The 22497-nt window shown below is 35.4% G+C and overlaps 1 protein-coding gene across 3 annotated transcripts in view; it reads left to right on the top strand.

Moving 5' to 3' along the window:
• The window catches only part of UNC5C (unc-5 netrin receptor C), a 368028-nt gene that overhangs the window by 244865 nt on the left and 100666 nt on the right, over nucleotides 1–22497 (top strand). For all 3 annotated transcript variants that reach the window (XM_081059736.1, XM_081059735.1, XM_081059737.1), the window contains 2 exons: nucleotides 1255–1398; nucleotides 17538–17641. In XM_081059736.1, the coding sequence (XP_080915862.1) occupies nucleotides 1255–1398; nucleotides 17538–17641 (248 nt within the window). The remainder of the gene's footprint in view (nucleotides 1–1254; nucleotides 1399–17537; nucleotides 17642–22497) is intronic.

The raw sequence follows: 22497 nt of genomic DNA, 5'->3' as shown, positions 1-22497 counted from the left end.
ACCCTCCTCACAAAAATATTAGTTTTTTGAGGACAATGACTATCTTATTCATCATTTTCCCAAGTACCTAATACAGTGTCTTTTACATAATTGATACTTAGTAAATATGTGTTCAATGAATAAATTAATGAATAAATGAATAAACAGTACAAAACAATACATTTAATGTTTCTTCTTGGGCTTATGCTTGACTCAGAGCAAATTCTTCTACTCCCTAAGAGTGCTTGTTAGTTCTCTCAGTACACACTCCATTCTGGAAGTGTGTATGTTCAGTTTCTAGGAGAACTGGCAGTTACCTGCATGTATCGTTTAGATCATTCTTCTTACTCAGTGCAAAGGGGCACACTGCAGAACGGATCTCTGAAATAGGCTTTGATACCTCAAGATAGATACTACTCCTAAAATGGTAATCCCAGATTCTTAGTTCAATTTTTGTTATTTAAAATTGCATAACTCTGTGAAACAAATTCCAATTATTCGATCATTTTAGCTGGAGGCCACTTTATCTTTAACAGGATTTTGGTTACATTACAATTATAGAGGAACATTTGGAATTTCAAAATATTATGCATGAAAACCTTAAAGTCACACATTCTTTAGATAGAACAGCACAGTTTGTTAACTAAGGCTGGTCTATCTTTCAAAAAAAAAAGTGCCTTAATAACTCAAACACAACTGTTAGAGTAATTTAATTGTTAAATAATCACCACATATTTATAAATTACTAGATGATATAATAAAACCTGATATATGTGAATATATTTACAATGTATGACTTATGATTATAGTTTTAGGTGATTCTCTCTATTTCATGTGAACTAAATCTTTCTAGGAGAATTTAGATGTGTAATTTTTTTGTGCAGCATGTGGGTATCTTACAAACTATATAATTGAGGTAGAATCGTTAGAAGATATGAAATTCAAGTAAACATTTAAATATACAGAGGGAGATAACTTAGTGGAGGATGAATATTAGTCAGGCCATTTGAGGAAAGGTGTAATTTTGTGGAATGATAGATTTTCACTTTCATCTTCTGATGAATCCAGAAGATTTGAAATAACAAATAAGAGAATGAAACACATTGTGAATCAAGGAACTAGATTCAGAGGAAAATTAGAGGAGATGAGAGGCAATATCTGGGAGGTTGATCGATGGCATTAAGAAGGATCATTGGGGGGAAAAATATGGTATCATGTTTTGTATTACTTTGGTACGAATCTTCTCCTGACTTAAATCTTCCGTTCTCTGGCTAGGTCTCATTGTCCGGGAAGTAAGCATTGAGATTTCACGCCAGCAAGTGGAAGAACTTTTTGGGCCCGAAGATTACTGGTGCCAGTGTGTGGCCTGGAGCTCAGCTGGTACCACAAAGAGCCGGAAGGCCTACGTGCGCATTGCATGTGAGTTATTATGCATGGACCTAAATCATTGTGGATTTAGGAAGCCGATGGAATATGGGAAAATGTACACTGTGATTGCCCTACTGTCAAAGAAACCTGGTCAGAAATGGCTCCCAGATTTCTGCGTTGAGCTATGCTTTCTCCTTAAGTCATCAGAATAGTATCTTCTGTTTCAAGGTATGGAGTAGGTTTCTTTTAGGGACATGAAAGCATTAGTACTACTTTCAAAAGATTCTGATATATATTTTTTAATCTGTAATAAGTAAGTTATAGGAAAACCAACTATATTCCTTTAATGAGCTTATTCTGATAATTTGTTAAGACAATGTTGACTAGTTTTACTATTGGAAACAGAGATTACCCAAAGAAACTTCTCTATTTATTTTGGAAATGTTCCAGTGCATCAAAATTACCACTGTTTTCTACACTGTGTTAAATTCTAGAGTATTCATGTTCAGGGAGAGGTCAAACGGTTCCTCACAAAAACAATTCTGTAATTAAGTAAAAGTTGTAAATATGTTTTTTGTTTGGTTTTTTTTTTTCTTTTTTGGCCAAACTTAAAGAGATTTCTTCATTGCAGAACTTTTTAAATTCTTTAATAAGCTAATATTTAATATGCTAATTGAATATGTTAATATCCTCAATAAGGAGATACAGCCAGCAGCTCTTTCTACAGAACCTTTTTTCAATGAGTACTATTCACATCTTGAGCAGCAAGAATGCTACTATAATTTGTTTTAAGGTTACATATTAAGAAATTTTCTCAAGTATGAGACCAATGAAATCCATGTAAGTTTTATTATCTGAACTGTTTTGCAGGTCTGTGTTTTACTAACTTCCCTTTTGTGGCAGATGTCAATATCACTTATCTCTAATGTATCACTAAGTCCCAACAATCTTAGCTCTAATGATTTCCCGATTCTATACTTGTCTTTTCCTTCCCTTCACCTCGATTGCAAACCATTGCAAACATTTCCCAGTTAGTGTTGATGTCTCAGGTCTTTTCTCTTTCCGAATCCTTCTTCCATATTATTACAAATGCAATCTTCCTAAAACTCAGGTCTCATCTCACCTCTACCTGCTTAAAAATTTTACAGGAGCTTGTGTGATAAAGTCAAAATTCGTTCCAATGGCATACATCATTATATTAGTTTGTCAGGGCTACCATAACGAAATACTGCAAAGTGGGTAGATTAAACAACAGAAATTAATTTTTCTCACAGTTCTGGAAGCTAGAAGTCTGAGATCAAGGTGCCAGCAGTACTGATTTTTTCTGAAGCCTCTGACCTTGACTTGTAGATGGTCATCTTCTCTGTGTCTTCACATGGTCTTCCCTCTGAAACTGTCCAGGTCCAAATTTCTCTTCTTAATAAGATTATCAATCATATTGGATTAGGACCACTCTCAAGGCCTCATTTTAAATTAATTACCTCTTTAAAAGCCTTATCTCCAAATAAAATCACATTTTGAGGTTCTGGGGGTTAGGAGTTCAACATGTGAATTTTGAGGGGACATAATTCAATCAATCTATAACAACCATATTTCATGGTTTACATATTCAACCTATGTCTCCATCTTTGACCACAAAGAATTTCTCCATATTTGTCACATTATATTACAAGTACTTTCACTTCTATGCTTTCCAGCTATTGTTCATAATAAAGAGTCTCACCCTTCTCTTACCCTTCTTCATTATTTGTAAAAATTAATTATCAACCAATATTTTGTAAACATTTTCTCTGTCCTTGGAACAATTGTATGTATTGAGTCTGAAGCCAGACACAAAACATGTGATGATCCCTGCCCTTCTTTTTAGAGCTTACATTCTGGTGAGGAAGAGCAAACTCTAAATAAAATAAATAATAATCAGTACAGAACATGTGGTAAGTTATATAAACAAACCAAACAAGAAAGGGGACTATGTAGTCCTAAGGGAGGGCAGTCAAAGAAGTTATCAGGAAGAAGTCGACAGTTAAAGAAACCTCACGGAGGGAAGGTAGGGAGTTAGGCAGAAAAGACAGCAAGTGACACAAGTTCAGATACCCTGAGGCGGGAGTACACTGGGCAGTTCCAAGAAGACCAAATTGGCCAGAGTGGCTGAAGGAGAGTGAATGGGAGGGGACTCCTAGAAGAGCTGAGAAAGATAAGGCATGGAGGTAAGGACAGGATGGGCAGTGTGGAGATGGCCTAGACCCTTTGTATAGTATCTTTGGTTCTTAGACAGATTTGGAATGTGTGCAGCAGAGGAATTCATGACCCAACTTCCATTTTAACAGAATCATCTGACTGCGGTGTTGAGAATAGACCATGAGGGGCAAGGGTGGAAACGGGAAGACCAGTTATGAGGCTGCTACTGTGAAAGATGGCAGGTGAGCATAGATTAGAAGCAGTGGATGTGGTACAGACGGCTACAGTCTGGATTCTAGATATATGTAAAAGCAGAAGTAATAGCTTTTGTTGAAAAGTCAGATTTGAGAGCAAGAGAGGAAAGAAAGATTTAGAAGTTTTGAGTTTTTAAGGATTTCTTTCAAATGTCTTTAGTGAAGTCTGGGTCTCCAGAGTGATAGGCATTCCTTTCTCAATACTTTCAGAGCAGCTTGTCCATATTCTTAATATAGGGCCTGTCTTATTTGAATCATATTCACTTGTAACATCTGTATTTCATGCCAGTGATTTCCTTGAGATCAATTTTACTTAATTCATGTTTGCTTAACTTTATATCTTTAGTGCTTAGCACAATGCCTAGAACATCATAGATGTTTAATAAATTATGTTGAATTAAAGCTATTATAAAGAATTTCTAAACTTTATTAAAATGTTCTATATGAATCATTCTTCTTGAGCATGTCTAAAGAGATTTTTATGTGGATTCTCCATGAAATAGTTTAAAATGGAGGCATGCATGTGGACCAGAGTATTAAAGAGTGCTCTTAGAAACAATATCTATGGAGGAATGAAGGCAGTAGGATGGGCAGAGGGAGAAATTGAGCTGTAATACAGGTGCAACAAAGGATGACCCCACAAGGAGCTCTGGTATCATACGGCCCTTCAGAGTTGTCCTACCTTGAGACAAAGGAAGTGAACAGGCCTTTATCCCCACATAGACAAGTCAATGGGCTCCTCCTTTACCCTCCACCCCCACCAGCTTGTATGACCTGGGTCATGTCTTTTCTTCCCCAACTGAGGGCAATTCCAGGGGAAAGAGGCTGAGAACCTTCACTACCAACACTCCCAACAGGTGAGATCAGTCCTGAAAAAGGATCTTGGTAGTATACTGCAACTTCCACTACAGTTGTCTACCACAAATCTTGAAGAATTTATTTTATTAATTATGAAGAAAAAAATATGCTTTTGTACATTTTGAAAAGAAATAACATTAATTATTTGGATTAAACATTAAAATGAATTCAAAATTAGATTCTAATTATAATCAAAAAGAGGCACAATGATATAAAACTGTATCTTTCATTGCTCTGTGTTAATTAATATCAAGTATAATAAATATTTAAAATTACCAATCTATACTTCATACTAAATTGGCTTGCCAAAAAGTCCAATTTTAAGTGCTTCAAAATATATATAATTGGCACCTCATATTGACTATGTGCATCACGGAATATATAAGCCTCACAAAGACAGGCACTTTATTTTCTTCACCATTGCATCGATGTGAAAATTAATAAACAGAAACCTCATTTCAAATGGAGTTTGGAGGCTAGAGGAGAACTCTCGGACATGTGCCAGTGAACACACAATACCGACCCCAACAGGAAGAGATGGACCTTGTGTCTTGAACAGGAAATGACACTGCCTTACTACCTCAGCAAAAGGAAGAAAAGATTCCTCCTTGTCCAGTAACAGCTCCACCAATGGGAGACTGCTGTAGCTCAGCCAATGCAAAGTCAACGTATTTCAAACTTTCAGTTTTCTCCAATAAATTCTTTGTTTACAACAGTCCTTCCACCGACCCAAGTTCAGAAAAGAACATTCCTCTCCTTTGTTTCTCTGGACTTGTATATGGCTTGCCATTAGATCACATATCCTGAATTGCAATTCTTTGTTCTTCTTGAGAAAACCATTTTGCTGCAGAAATAAATGCTGTCATTTTATTAAAAATCAACATCCCCAATACTAAAAATAGTTCCTTGCATGGGTTTGGCTGGTGCTAAGTAAATGAAGCCATAAAAAAATGAAATTAAACTGAAAGCATATGATGGGGCAAAGTGATGATGCTATTCAATGCTAATCATTTTTTCATTGAGTAAAAATGTTTTGTCGCCCAAGGAATTCAAGGATATCAGATAGCCTGAAATGACTGATGAGTATGTCTGTGCTCCCCCTACTTCAAATCACCCTTACACTTCTGTGCTTATTTATTTTCTCCACAGCACTTATCAACTTTTAAACTACTATATATTTACTTATGTATTGTGTTCATGGTTTATGGTCTAGCCCTCCCACCCCCTTAGAAAGTAAGACCCTTATGTGCAAACATTTTTGTTTGGTTTGTTCACTAATGTTCAAAATGCCTACAATGATGCTGGGCACAGTGTGGGAACTCAAGTATCTTAAATGAATGAATGAATTAATATTTCTACAGTAGGGGTAATAGCATCTCCAGTGAAATATATATGTAATCTTATGGATTGTTCTGTTGTTTACATATACAGAAGTCATTACCCATGGCCTTATATGTCATTTTTCCATTTCCTATCTTCCTGGCATAAAACAAACTTAATTATGAAATTTAACCAAATAATGCATTTATTGAACCAGATGTTCTGAAAGATTTCCATTATACCATGACAGTATCTAGATGCTACTTCCAAATGCCTTGATAGAGCTTAGCAGGCTTACCAGCACACCAGAATAAATGGTCTGTTTACTAAGGTGGGGTTTGATCTTTGTACAACCATTTAAGCCATGAATAAGTCCACTACAAATTACAGAGGCCAGAATTTGAATTAGATGAGATTAATTGTAGACTTTAGACCTTTTTAGATAATAAGAGATAAATTTTCTTAATAAATAAGAAATAAATAATAAGAAATAAGAAATAAATAATAAAATAAGAGATAAATTTCTCTTTGTTTCATATAAATCTCAACCATTGTATTAAATAGTGTTAAATAATGTTGCTCCTATTTCAGCATTAAAAACTATAATATATACCTGATTATATCAGTCTTTATTTTTCCAAACATATTTGCTTTTGTATATAGACAGAAGTTCCCAAGATTTATGAAGACCCACACACAAATCTATAGACATTCATATCCTATATTTATTCTGAAGGTAGATATCTAATTGACAGAACACTGTTTCATAAGATATATTTTGAGGGAAATCATTTACTATGTGTTATTGGCAGGGCTGGTGACCCATTGGACTACAATGTTTCTTTTAAAGTAATGTTTCATGCTGTATGGAAAGGGAAGTTTAAGACTAACATGCTTATTTGTAAAAAAAGCTTGTCTGCAATCATTGCATTCTTTTTTTGTACTCTGAGAAAAGAGCCTTAACTTTTTGATGTCAGGTACCTCATCTGTAAAGCTGGCATGTTTCTTAAGACATACTTTTAAAAATATTGTGATGACATATAATCATTTTTTTTCTGAAACTGAAGATGCAGTGTGAATATAAAAGAGTGGCTTATATGTTTTTTTATCTTCCTCTTCTCTGTAATGGAGGCCATTTGGAGTTCTAGCTCTAAAATATTTATTTAAAAAAAAAAAACCTTTAGCAAAACTATCTGAATATAACTATGTCCTATAAATGCCCCCAAAGCCAAGAAATAAAGAATGGCTGAAATCGTACTTTCCTTCTGCAGGGACTTTGTTCGCTCAAGATTTCTCTGTTTAAAAGACCTCAGTGCAGTAAGGAGTAGTCATCCCTCAGCACCACTTAACACTTTACCAAGATGGTCTTCTGCTGATTTGCTTAAAGATCATTCTAACCTCTGTCCCTGGATGTGAACTATGACATTATGAAAGGTTTTTGTGGTAAATTTCTAACAGTCATTAAAACAAGCTTTTAAAAAGCAGAATGAGGTTATGAAATTATAACAGGAACAAAAATCAGAATCTTTCATACTCATTAGACTTTTAAAAAGTCTGTGTCCTGGTAGCCAATGTTTATGGCGTCCTTACTGTGCGCCTAACTCTGTCAGAAAGCCCCCAGTGCATGTTAACCCGTGTGATGCTACTGGTTAACATCCCCAACAATCCTAGGAGACAGGCCCCATTATCCTTAGTCTGAAAATAATGAAACAGGAGGAAGGAAACATGAGCTAACTTGCCCCAGTCACTTGTTTAGGAAATGGGAAGTCTGAGTTTTTAAACAAACTTGTTACTTTGCAGTCCAATTTATTGTACAGATTTTCAGAAACATGTGGCAATTCTTGACTTTTCAATCTAACCAGAGGGGAAACTTCATGTAGTTTATTTTCGTTCGTTGTTTGGTTGGTTTTTGTTTGTTTTATATATTACAATATTCAAGAAGGAAAAACAAGTGAAAAAAGAAAATTCCATCCATTTTTTTATATACTGTGTCCCTTACATCACAATAAGAGTCACTGAATATAAAAATTTGTTACGATTTTTTTTTAATTCAAGCAAAGATAAGATACTCTATTCCTGAAAAAACAAGACCATGGAAAACTTTTTAGGGTTCTGTGGCCTTAAGTCAGGCATTTTTCACTTTTCGTAAGTGCCCAAAGCTCGGAAGACTAATCCAGTTCTCCCAAAATATGCTATACTGGTCTGTTCACAGCAGTAATTTCTCATTAGCAGTGAGATTTGGTGATGTAAGCATAAGCTCTATGCTATGAGAACATAATTAGCTCCTTTAATCATTATTGGAAAAAAATATTATAACACAAACATTATTACTATATGTGACCAGAGACTTGTTTTATTTGCTAGAGGAGCCCTTTGAAAGTACATTAAAACAAATGTATAAAAAGTTGAAAAATGTATTCAGCACCTCTATTCATTGAGCATGCAAAAGAATTAATTGAAAAGTAATTTGAAAGTAGGAAAATGTGAATCATGGTAAAGTAGCTGTATTCGCTTAATGCAAAGTCAGGCCTGTGTCTTTGAAACTATAGAAGAAGCCCAACAGCAGATAATTTCATGTGAAGCTCGTCCCTCGAATGGAGCTATTTTGTCATGACCAGCTCAATTTGCGAGGCAAAAAGCTTAATTCTGATGCTTGGAGTGGCCTCTTAGTAGAAATAAATAACTAAATAAAATAATTCATTTAATTAAATATCGGTACAGCCATGAACTCTGTGAAACTTTGACAGCTATACTGATTGAGAACTAAATGGGATGGGTATCTAAATGAGGACATATAGAGAGGGCTTTTACGTAACAGCCTTGTCCTAAGTGTTTTTATGTGTATTCCCTTATTTAAGCTTCACAGTAACCGTGTGAGGTAAGTATTGTAATTATCCTCATTTTAGGGATGCAGAAACAAAAGCACATAAGCCTCACTAAGTACAGAACAAGGGTGAAAGTCAGGCAGGTGGGTCCTGGCTCCATGCTTATAATTCCAGCGGTAGGCTGGATAATGGCCCCCAAGGTATCAAGTCCCAATCCCTGGAGCCTATAAATCTCACCTTACATGGAAAAACGGATCTTTGCAAATGTGCTTAAATTAAGGATTTTGATATGGGGAGATTATTTGTGATTATTCAGGTGGGCTCTAAATGCCATCACAAGTGTCCTTAGAAGAAAAAAGCAAAGGGAGACTTGACAGAGATAGAAGAGGAGGAGGCAATGTGACCACAGAGGCAGAGATTGTAGGGACACACCACAAGCCAAGGAATGCCGGCAGCTACCAGAATCTGGAAGAGGCAAGCTACAGATTCTCCTTGATAAGGGAACACAACCTTTCCAACACCTTAGTTATGGCCCAGTGAAACTGGTTTCAGATTGTTGGCCTCCATCCAGACTGTGGGAAAATAAGTTTATCCTGTTTTAAGCCAGCAAGCAAAAATTTATGGAGAAAACAAATGTAACCACTATGCGACATTCCTCCTTCAACAGACCCTCATCATGAGGTAGCTTGCATCTCAATAGCTGGTAAGCTTGAACAAGTGAGTTTACCTTTCAAAGTCCTAGTTGTATTATATATAAAGGAAGGGGATTGGATGTGTGAATTCTAAGGGCTTTGATAGTTTTCCACCATAAGAGATATTGTTCTAAGACCTTCATTAAAGGGCATGGCCATATTATTTGAACTCAATTCAGCGTTTATTAAGAATCTACTATGCATTGAGCACCAAGCATCAAGATGTATTTGACCTCATAGAATTTTTAAAATACATAAATTCAGTAATTTGCTGGGAAGTGAAATTTAGCAGTGATGTAATATCTGATAGAAAGATGACCACAGCTGTGCAGGCATATCCCATATCAGGAAGTTCTGTGCAGCGAACTCTAGGTTGGGAAGGCAAATGCATCACATTTTAAATGCTAACTCGGATTTAGATATGGCTTCCAGGCTCCTATGCTAGGGAAATCCCAACTCCATGAAAAAGAATATAATGATCAATTACTTAGAGACACATGTGCTGAATGGGAAGGTCCTAGCACCAAATAGTTTCCATTTCTACTCTAAAAACAAGAATTGAGCACAGATCATAACCATTCTTGGCAGTTTACTTCTGTCCATGGAAGAGCTTCAGGTTTTTGTACATAGCAGCTATAACAATGAAGGCATTGCTTCAGAAAAGGATGTGGGGGCACGTTTATCCTATGTAGTCATCAGCAGTTATAGGAATGATGACAAAGCATCTTTTCAGTCGTCAAGAAACTTTTGGTTCACCTGACTGAAGTAATAGATTCCATTTATTTAAAATGTCCCTTCATCTTCTGAAGCCCTGAAATTTATTAGCTAACATTCTTTCTGAAAGTAGGTAAGGGAACATAAACTAATAACTATAAAATATTAATTCAGAATATGTTATATATATGATCCTACTGACAGAAACAGTGTTGCCCACCAAGATCTCGTGGTCAGCTTTCTTGATTAGGTGTCTGAAAAGCAGAAGGGCCAGGAGATGTCTAAAGGATTGTCTCTGAGGTGGGAGAGGCCACAGAAATATTAAGATAACTTTGACACTCTCAACACTGAACTCTCTAACGCCTCAAAGTGGCAGTCCGCAGGCCCAGTATATAACCCACCAACTTTTTGTTTGGCCCTTAAAATGTTTGCCCACACAGGTATTTTGTTAAAGTTCTCAGCAGTTGACAACATATACTATTAGAAAAAAAATTATGTAATAATCCACAGTACTAACTTCTGTTAGCAATAAAATATGCGGCTGTGGTACAGTAAGCCTACATTCTTGTGTGGCAATGTGTAGCTAGAGCTGAGTAGCAAGAGTAAAAAGTTAAGTGGATTGGTTTTGCACCCATATCTCTATTAAAATTTAGAAAACAATAGACAGTCCACGTGGGTGACATGTTGCAAGAACAAAAAATTCTTGTCCTTAATTTTCTCCCAGTTATATTACCTGCATGGCCCCTAGACACATGGGAAATTTCAAGTCCTATGCTAGAAAGTGTTCCAAAATGAATTCCACTGTTGAAACACTAATAGGGACTTATTTTAAACCCAGTTGTAAGAGCCCCAGTAGAGAAGCAGTTCGGCTTGACTCCCACAGGTTTCCAAGCTCCCTCCCTCCACTGCCTGCAGGGTCTACACAGTGCTGTGCATATCATGGGTGTGACATACATAATCAGTCAATCAGCCTGTAGTTCTCAGTTTAGTGCTATTCACACCTGTGGGACCAGTTAAGGCTGTAGATTCCCAGGGCCCAACCAAAGTATGAAATGTGCGCTTCCTTTTTAAGCACAGCGAGTAGTCCCCGGGTTTCTCTTTGCGACACATCACTTCCAGTCCTCTCACACTCATAATTGCTTTGTGTCACTTGGTTATGTTTGTTATGACTAAGGGAGATAATGCTTGATGTTTCTATAGCATAATATAATTCACTAATACAATAGGAAAAGATGGGGTGGGGATTACTCTCTTTTGAGCACAGACTATATTCAAGGCATGATGCTAGAATTTTATAGGTGCTTCTTCCTTTGTAACCCTGTTAGATAATAGAGTTTCCAGTATTACACTCATTTTTTAGCTGAATAATCTAAGGCAAGAAGAGGTTAAGAATATGTGCTCGAGCTCACACACCTAGTCAAGTGGTAGAATTAGAACATGAACCCAGGTTTGTCCACGTTGAAGACCCAGCTCTTAGCCACAATGTTACCTTGTGTTCCAGTTGCTTTTAGATCATTTTTACAGTGATCTACATTAAAAAAAAACACATATATGTGTGTGTGTGTATATATTGAATGATCCACTAAATACTTACCCATTTTATCTCACATACAATACAGATATGTGTGTGTAAATGGATGTGTGTACATATAACACATATATAATAATACTGTGTATGATATACGTTGACATTGTCTATTTATACAATTTCATATTTTTATGCTGATTTTTAATTCACTAAATTGATATATGACTTTCTAAGGGGTTATGTTTGAAAAAGTTTGAAAAAAGTTTGAAAAACACAATAATAAACCTTTAATCCCATAAGAACACTAAGTAATATTAGATACAATGGTTTACAGACTATATGGCCAAATTATAAAATAAAATGACATGTTGAAAATTTACTCATATGACTTTATCATCTTTCATGCCAGAAATCTCTGAGGAATAATAATAGAAATGTTTGTAATAATTTATTACATGTGTTTTGTCCTTTATAATCTTCCAAAACCTTTTCAGATTCAGTTTCTCTTTTAATATTCACAAAACCCTATGAGGCTTAAAAACAAACACACACAAAAAATATATATATTAATAATGTTATATTTCAATTATCTTATTATTCTGTGGCATTTAAGAATTTTAATTTACAATAGAAAAGCCTATTGAAATAAATCCATCAGAGAATTCTTGAGTTCGTAGGATTAGTCTATCACATTGCCAAAATTTTGACTTTTAAAAAATATTTTATTCTAAAAAATCTTTTAGCATGATGAAGTGCATTGCTGAGGGAATAAACACTTTTAATAATGCAAATAGTTTTTAAAAACTTGGAGTAAGAATATGTGTATTATTTTTTTCAAAGATGACAGTATCAGCAACCTGCCTGCATCATAGGGAGATCTTTTTGCTGATAGTCTTCCTGGGTTCCTTCCAAAATCAGCAAGGCTCACAGGTGCTTACATGGTAGTGTGACTCATTATACTCAAACTTTTCCTTTCCTATTGCAGGTCACACTCACCCTTCCATATGGTGTCAGGCAAAGCTTCTGCCGGGGTGTCATTGGGAGGGATGGGGGCAGACATGATTTTCTGCCCCTTTTGTAACGCACATTGGCATGATGAGCTTTCTTGCATACTGTTTTGGGTAGGCATTTCCCTCCCGTCTCTCCATGGAGACAGAAAATTAGTTTTCTAAAAGTAATTTCCAATGCATTTACAATCACCCAAGCTTTAATTTTCATCTGCTTTAGTGATTGCTTCCTTGGATTTGTAGGAAGAATTTTCTGATATTTTTAACACTGAATCTTCTGAAACCTACCTTTCTCCTGTTTTCTAACTCTTACCCATACCTGTCTGTCCGAGAGTCCAAAAGTTCCATGAAAATTGTCCTGAGGGGAAAATCGGAAGCTGTTCTCTTCAAAGATGCATCAACTCCTAGGTTATTGTAAAATAATTTCTTCTATTATTTATTTTGGACACTGATAATTGGTATATCTTCTCAAAGGTTTATCACAACCAAGAAGTATCTTATTTGATAAAGGATAAGATTTTCTTTGCCTAAAAATTATGCATATTTAAAATGTTAGTCTATTCAGTCACAGGCCCGTACAACAGAATAGACACTTAAAAGCATCCGGTCATTTACTTTCTCTTTACAAATGAGGCCGGTGAAGGCCACAAAGTCTTTGAAGTCCATTAGCCTTCTTTCCTCTTTACCACATTGTCAAAAAGCGAAGTTCATGTTCGTCGAATGCCATGAATTAGGGTATGGCACATCATAAATAATTTGTAACTGTAGGATTATTATTGTGGACAAAAATCACTGAAAGAATCAAAATTCTCTAATAAAAGCTGTGATGTTGTTTGCACCCACACATGCTTGTGTTCTAAAAGCCTTTCTTTGATTACTGTGTAAATGGTAAACAGAAATCCATATAATTTCACGTCTGATTCTAAGTCTGCTAATTGGATTTCTCTTTATGGATTTAGTAAGCCAATATTCATATTCTTAAGTAAACATCTCTCTGAATGCATGCATATAGCAAAGCTGATTTTCCTTTTTATTGGTGGAATCAATGACTAAATCAGAGGTAGGCCAAGTTGACTTTGCAAAAGTAATCTATGTCGTATTGAAAAGACTTTAATACTTATTTTAGTAGCAGCCTTAGAACTAATGGAAAGGAAACAGATATTTAGAATCCTAAAGGTCTTCCAAGGGCAGAAATTCATCTTTTTTCCTGACAAGAATTGCCCACATTATTCTGAACTATTCTGTTTTACATCTAATTCCTAGCTGACAAGTGTCCGTTTTTCATACTTATTCATTCGTCACCCATGTGTTCTCTCTGCCTGCAAGGCATCCAGCCTGCCTTCTATCACATCTCTCCAAATGATGAAAGATATGCTTAAACCGTTACCCACTTTCTGCTTGCAGAGTAATGCAGAGGCATACTGAAAGGAGCAGCTGCTATGCTAGACAACCACAATATATTCTATGCTCGTTACACTACCTGGAAGCTAGAAAAGGGGTTTTATGGCAGGAATTAAAAGAAATTTTCAGGAAGAAGTTCCTTCCAAAGCTTTCTGGAAGGTTAAATATAAGATCATTTTAGAAATTAGATAAAATTTATAGAGTTTAAAGCCAAACCATTAAAACAAAATAATTATATGGTATTCCATGAGGGTTCAGTTAAACCTGTCTCTTGAAGTCCATGCTTCTCAGGTCACCATTCTCAATAAGGAAGCAAGGATTCTCATAAGAGAATGTGGCAGGAATGTGAAAACTGTGCCCCAACCTATACCGTATCCTAAGAATCATAACACACCTCATTCAAGCCCATCACCCCTTAGTGGTGCTGCTGACTTTTGTCATCATTACATTTTGCAAAAGAATAGTAGCTTCCCACGGTGGTTATTTTCCCAGTTCCTGTGCACCACTCAACACAGCTTGGCCTCTACTCTCCCTTTACTCCTATATTTTCCAAACCACTGACCTCCCCTTTGCTTCCTTCACTGAATTTGTCCTGTTGCCTTCCCAACTTCTTAAAACCTTGTTCTTCTCTTGTCTCCCCCAACAACTTGTTTCTGGTTTTTCACTTACTTCATTGTTCATGCCACGTCATTTTTGCTGGCAGTTTTCCCTCATGAATATTGGTGTTGTCCTTTTTTTATGCTGCAGTCTTTCCCTTGGTGACACCATCTATTTCCAGTGCTTCCGCTGTCTCCTAGAAGACAAAGCACAAATTTTGTACCTGGATATCTCTTCTAAACTCTAGACCCAGTGATTCTCAAGTTGGAGGGATTTTTCCTCTCAGGAGACATTTGACATTATCTGGAGGCATTTCTTTGGTCATGGCTGGAAAGGGTACTACTGGTTTCTAGAATGTAGACTCAAGGGATGCTGCTAAGCATCTTACCATGTGCAGGACAACCCCACAACAGAGAATTATCCAGTTCCAGACGTCAGTACTGCTGAGGTTGAGAAATCATGATCTAGACCTACTGGACTTTTCCATTTGAATACCCTTCAGGTACACTAAAGTGAATATATAGTAAAATAAATTACTATCTTTCTCCTCATTTTTCTGCCCAATTCGGTACTAGTATTTCATTTAATTATGGTACCGATTTAACAATTGCAGTAGCTAAGAATATGTAGTATTAGCCTGCCTCCTGGCGCTTTCCGAATACATAGGTCTTCCCGAATGTGTGATCTATTTATTTCTAGAATTTGCTTTCTCCTCTTTCTCTCCACTATCACTAACAGAGTTCTGGGCCCAATCTTTCCTCCTGGTCTATTCAAATGATTCCCAAACTACTTTCTGTTTCTTCACCACTACATCAATCCATCTGTCACACTGAAGGCGTTATGACATTTGATATCACTCTCCTGAAAAACCTTTGAGGGTTTTCCATTCCTTAGCATGGCAGAAAGACTTTTCATAAACAGATCTCAATTTACCTTTCTCGTCTTGAATCTCTATTTTCCACATTTTCATTCTAAATAGTTAGTAAAGTGCCTACCATAAGGAGATAATTAACAAATATTAAAGGAATTTGTTTTGAGTATTTGGATACATATGTCCTTCACTTTTTCTTATTCTCAGTCTTTATTTTGTGATATGCTGGTGAATTTAACTGGGAATGAGTCAATATGTTATTCAATTTGAGAACTAATTCCAATCATTATGTCTTCACTTTTACCCCACATCAGATGGGTGTTTTTCAGAAAGTAGATATTTTTCACAAAGTATATGTACTTTGTTAAGAACATTTTATTCCATAAAATTTATTCATTGCCACTCTTCTTTATTAGTATTTAGTGTTTCACCAAAAATTTTATCTTAATGCAGATCAAGAGCAGAGAAACCACCATATCAGAAGAGAAAGAATAGAAAATTTTTAATGTTTCTGTTGGAAGGACACAGATTAACCAAAAGAGATGTTAAAGAGATGTGTGGAGTAGTAAAATATGTATCAAATCAAGAGTCAACAGGTTCTAATGCAACATCCATTATTTTGCTGTGAGGCTTTAAGTAATTTGGTAAACATGTTCCTTATATAAAAATTAAAAATTTGGTTTAGATAACTTTCAAGTTTAATAACTATAGATTTTAAAAGTTCATTTCTACAATATATTCAGTTTCTCAGCAATTAAATGAGAAGAGCCCTTCTGACAGGAATTCGGTCACCATTTGGAGATCCTCTTGTCTTACCTCAGACCCACATACATCCATAATTTTCTCACAATCCCTAAACTCTTGAAAGGCTTTCTTTTGCCAAGAAATTCAACAAAATGATACATAGGTAACAATGATTTTTTTTCTCAGTGAATTTTTCCAGGTGCTGCTTTCTAATAGCTCTTTGAAAGACAGAGCTTTTGGGTTTCTACTCATTAGTTCAATAGGATAAAATAGTGCTTTTAAGTTAGGTTTTTCATGAGGGAAATGAGATGAAAGGATGGAGGCATTATTTTTTTATTAAAATTAACAGGATAAGATTCCAGTAACTTTATACCAGTATGAAATAAAGAAATGATTTTTTGGTGTGCTTTTTCTAAAATGCTGGTTCAAAGCTCTGTGGCTGAATCATTTATTTTTTTAAGTTTGGTGTTTAAATAACAAGTTGGTTTCTAACATTTTTGTGTCCATCTATAATAATTTTTTTAAAGTCTGCATATTGTTATGGAAACTATATATATAAATATGTAATTAGGTGCTTGGTATATTTGGGCAGAAATGACCATTTAATCTAATTGAAGAATGGCCACATAATTACATAGGGAGAGATTTCTGGACTCATTCCAATAGTTACTCTTTCCCCTGCATTGTATAACCTCAACAGGTTATATTCATTCTTTCAGGACTCCCGCATTCTGTTTTACATTCTGAATTGGAAACTTGCTTTTCAGCTATTGATCAAAAGATCTCAGTGATTGCAAGTTTAATAGTATCTATTGTAAAGAGAGAAGAACCTTTATGTACATAAAAAACTCTGCGTTTATAAGAATCGTGCCGTTGGGGTTCTTTTGATGAAAAAAGTGGTCATCATAGTTGATTATCAAGAAGTACTAAGGAAATACAAGGAATGAATTTCACTAATTGTTAATATGAGGACCTTCAAAGCATTTCAGTGAAGATTAAAATACAAATAGTTAATAGACTCCGAATCTTATAATTTTTACCACATAGAATATAATCACCCACATTGTGGTACAGTACTAACATGTGGTTTAAAAAAATACAAAAACATATAAAATAGTAAACCAGAAAACTTTTATTGCACTTCCTATAAAAAATAAATGTTAATTAGTTTCTCATGTATTTTACTACCTATGCTTTCCAGATCTACGGAAGACATTTGAGCAGGAACCCCTGGGAAAGGAAGTATCCTTGGAACAGGAAGTCTTGCTCCAGTGCCGACCACCTGAGGGGATCCCAGTGGCTGAGGTAAGTAACAAAAATTTTTGCATTTAGCAACTGGCTCTTAGTTATTCTAACAGAGTTCTAATCCATGGCTAATGGTGCAGTGAATCAGGGGATGGCATGATGAATGGTTGGTAATGGAGTCCTAACTGCCTGCTGCTGGCAAAATAGATTGATTGGGAACTGATTAATGACTTTGGAGTCAATTAGAAATGCCCACTGGACAAAACTACAGTCAGTTTTGTTTGGTTTTGTCCTTCTCTTTCAAGAAACCAGAAATTCTGCTTTATTTTATCTGTAACTTACCATACAGAGAGATGGTACGACTTAATAATGTACCATCAATTTTATTATTCTTGATAATATGCAAAAAATGTAAGAAGATATAATGTTTGCGTATGCGTATGTCTGTGCGTATCATTGAGCCTGTGGACTCCACATACATATTTCTTGTTCCTTGATGTCATCGTGGACATACCTAAAAACCACATTTGCACACCATGAATAAAAACATGTTTGAGGCATAACAAGTGTCAATTAGTTTTATCCTGTAAGCTTTCCATCAAGCTCTTCATTTTCGTTTTCTGTTTTTGCTAAAAACAAATCCTATTGATTGCTAATGGAGTACTTTGAATCAGAGTCATATGAAGATTTTTCATTAGCCCCATACAATACAGTGCCCTTTGAAAATGTCTGTCTGTGGAAGATAGGACTACAGGACCACGAGAGAGTGCCATGCTCTCCTTGAGATACTCCCATCATCTTAGAGCGTACCGCTGAGGAAAATCATTAAATACTGTCTTTTGTTGGTTAACAAATAATTTCAAACTCTGAAAACTATTACCCTTTTATGATTATTAGGAGAAATCCTGATATGCCTCAAACACTAGTGATCTAGCTAATCCAGTATCCTACAAGCCCAGAAAAATTTTAATTTGACAAATGGTATACCTGCCAATTTGTTGGTAGATCTTGTTAGCCTCCAAACTACATTGAGTACTTCGGAATTTTTATTTTTTATTTCATATATGGAAAGAGGCATTTTTTTAAATTGTTGCAATTTTGGAGTGTATATAGATCAGCAGATATTTTGTATAAATAAGTCCTGAATCATCCCTATCTAAGAAACTACAAAGTAATATTACGTAGACTTAACAACTTGTCCAAAAAATGTTTAAAAGCTAACAATGCACTTACTATTGGATTTCCATAGTTTTTCAATCTTTCGAAGGTATGAACAAAGGTGGGAGTCAGCTCAGTTAGCTGGTCCCATGAAATAAAATTAAACTTCTGATTGCTCTTTTCAAATGAATAATAATAAATTAGTTAGAAACGTAGGTAGTATCCTTACAAAATAACTCCATTTTTCTGTGGCAGCCATTTATATCTCCATGTATCAATGGAAAGATGCAAAATGACACTGTTAATGAAATTTCTTTTTTACTGTAAAAAAGAGATGTTTTTGCCTTGTAACTGACATTCCAATGCACTTTCTAGCATTGTGTCAGAGATTTTTGCATGATTATAGATGTTTTTTCCAACCACACCAAAACCTTATCTTCCAACACTGACATACATTATCTATTGTGATTAGAAAGGAGGCAACTCTTCTCTATTCAATATTTCATTTCACTTATTATAGCAGTGCATCTCTCTCCTTAATTGTATTTCTAAAATTCTAATGCAAACTCTTTCATTAAATTATGTGAAAGACCAAAACATATCCTGAGTAACATGCGTGTCCACAGCCTCATTTTTACTCGATATATTTTTTTCATTAAAATTTATTGGGGTGACAATGGTCAACAAAACTACATAGGTTTCATGTGTACAATTCTATAATATATTATCTATATATTGCATTATATGTTCATTAACCAGAGTCAGTTCTCCTTCCATCACCATATATTTGACCCCCTTTGACCTCCTCAAAACCCCCCTTCCCACTTACCCTCTGGTAACCACTAAACTATTGTCTGTGTCTGTGAGTTTTTGTTTCTTCATTTGCTTGTCTTGTTCCTTTGTTGTTTTCAGTTTTATATCCCACATATGCGTGAAGTCATATGGTTCTCTACATTTTCTCTCTGACTTATTTTGCTTAGCCTAATAGTCTCAAGATCCATCCATGTTGTCGCAAATGGAACTATCTCATTTTTTTTCATATAGCAGAATAGTATTGCATTGTGTATTTATACCACGTCTTCTTTATCCAATCATCTATCAAAGGACTCTGGTTGTTGCCGTGTCTTGGCCACCATAAAAAAATTGCTGTAATGAACATTGGAGTACATATATTTTACAGATAAATGTTTTCAGATTTTTTGAGTAGATACCCAAAAGATGGATTTCTGGGTCATGTGGTAATTATATTCTTAAATTATTGAGGAAACTCCATACTGTTTTTCATAGCAGCTATACCAATTTACATTCCCACCAACAGTGTATGAGGGTTCCTTTTTCTCCACAGCCTCTCCAACACTTGTTATTACTTCTCTTGTTGATGAGAGCCATTCTGATTGGGGTGAGGTGATATCTCACTGGTTTTGATTTGCATGTCCCTAATCACTAGTGAAGCTGAACATTTTTTTCATATATCTGTTGGCTATTTGTATGTCTTATTGGGAGAAGTTTCTGTTCATGTCCTCTACCAATTTTTTAATTGGATTGTTAGCTTTTTTTGTTGTTGTTGAGTTGTATATTTTGGATTTTAGCCCCTTATCAGAAGCGTTCTTTACAAATATCTTCTTCCATTCGGTTGGGTGTCTCTGTTTTATTGATGGTTTCTTTTGCTGTGCAGAAGCTTTTTAGTTTGATATAGTCCCATTCATTTATTTTAGCTTTTATATACCTTGCTTTTGAGGTCAAATTTATAAAACCCTCTTTGAACCCAAGGCACATAAGTTTAGTACCTATGCTTTCTTCTATGTAGTTTATTGTTTCAGGTCATATGTTTAGGTTTTTGATCCATTTTAAGCTAATTTTGGTACATGGTGACAGATATCAGTCTAATTGCATTCTTTTGCATGTGGCTTTCCAATTTTCCCAGCCCATTTACTGAAGAAGCTTTCTTTTCTCCATTGTATGTTTTTAGCTCCTTTGTAAAAAATTATCTGTCCATATTTACGTGGGTTTATTTCTGGGTTTTCAATTCTATTCCTTTGGTCTGTGTGTCTGTTTTTCTGCCAGTACCATGTTGTTTTGATTATTGTTGCTCTGTAGTACAGGCTCAAATCAGGGAGTGTGATACCTCCCACATTATTCTTTTTTCTTAGGATAGTTGTGGCTATTCTGTGTCTTTTGTGATTCCATACAAATCTGACAATTTTTTTGTTTTATTTCTTATAAAAATTTCATTGGGATTTTGATAGGAATTGCATTTAATCTACAAAGCTAATCTCTGCAAAGGTTTTCAGTAAAAGATCCTAGTGATTTCTTCATTTTTTCGGTCTCCTCAACAAAGTGGTTCACTTTGTAAAGGAATAAAAAGTCATGACTGTAAACTAATTGGCTGTGAATTTTTGTTTGTATCATCACTAGAGAAAAGTCCAATTAACCCTTGAAAAGCTCAAAAAATTATATATCCATTTACATTCAAGAACTATATTTAATGTGTTTTCTTCCTTTCTTTCTTTCTTTCTTTCTTTATTTCTTTCTTTCTTTCTTTTTTTAAATCATAAGAGAGATCAAGCCCACATGCTGGAAAGCAGGATAATAAACTCCTATGTGTTCTTTTCAATACCCTTAGAATCCCCAAGATTGGAAAGCTAATGAATACCTTAATGCGATGCATTATAACTGTCTTTTGCTCAAGAGGGGCAGATAAATTAAAAAATGGACTGAAATATAATTTGTGAGTTAAAGGATCATAGGCTTGTTTTAATTTAATGATAAAAACATTAATTATTGAATACTCTATTTGTTTGAAGAATCTAAAAGCATTAAAAATAGCATAGAATGAAACAATGATCTTAAAGGGAAACCAGCAGGTAAAACTTTTATGTTTTACCATAAATAAAATCAGTCCTTAAGATATCAGGACACAGTGTCAAGGATTTCTGCTTCTTTTCGATCCAAGGCAAATGATTCTGAAGAACTCGGATAGTCAATGCTCAATGAACACATGGCCGATTAAGTCAATTGATCTTTGTTTTATAAGTACATGTCTAGCTCCATTGAAGAAGTAGCCATGTACATTCTTTGTAGAATATCAGGAGGCAATAATTTTTTTTCTTTCCATGTAAGTCAGTAACTTTCTAAAGAACTCTACTAATTTTAAGTCAAATGACGTTTCATTTGGTGCAAATAATGTCATAGGCATTTCTGAGTTAATAAAAAACATTTAATTTTTTCCCTTCTTTTGGCTTTAGTTTGCACTACAGAATGTTAAACTAATTTCCTTGCAGAGCTCTGTATTTAAACCCAAGCATCACCATTTTAGTCTCCGACTTTGGGCAAAGTATTCAGTTCTCTGGACCTAGGTTTCCTCAATTACAAAGTGAAAGTAATGACATTACCCATCCAGAACATAGTTATGAGGTTTAATTGAGAAGCTGTCATGCAGGATATGAGGCGGGGTCTCAACTCCCACTCACCACATCAGAACTCAGGACATGGTGAGGCCAAAAAGGAACACCCACGGAGCCATAGGTAGGGGAGTCATACCACTATAGTCTTGCTGGCAGCTGGGTTGGAGACACAGGAAGCAGGAGCCACACTGTCTGCAACCTGCTGTCCACTTCTCTGCAATCCGCAACCCCAACCCGCACTCCGCCGTGCTAACTGCAATCCGTGCTTGCCAGCCCAGCCACCATCTTCTTGCTAGCCCCCATTTTCTGCTAGCGTAGCCAGTTATATTAGTGTCCAATGGCTCACTGATTACA

Source organism: Rhinolophus hipposideros (assembly GCF_964194185.1).
Source record: "Rhinolophus hipposideros genome assembly, chromosome: 1".
NCBI classification, from domain to species: domain Eukaryota; kingdom Metazoa; phylum Chordata; class Mammalia; order Chiroptera; family Rhinolophidae; genus Rhinolophus; species Rhinolophus hipposideros.
The sequence above is the reverse complement of the archived record's forward strand: the minus strand, read 5'-3'. Positions and strand labels throughout refer to the sequence as shown.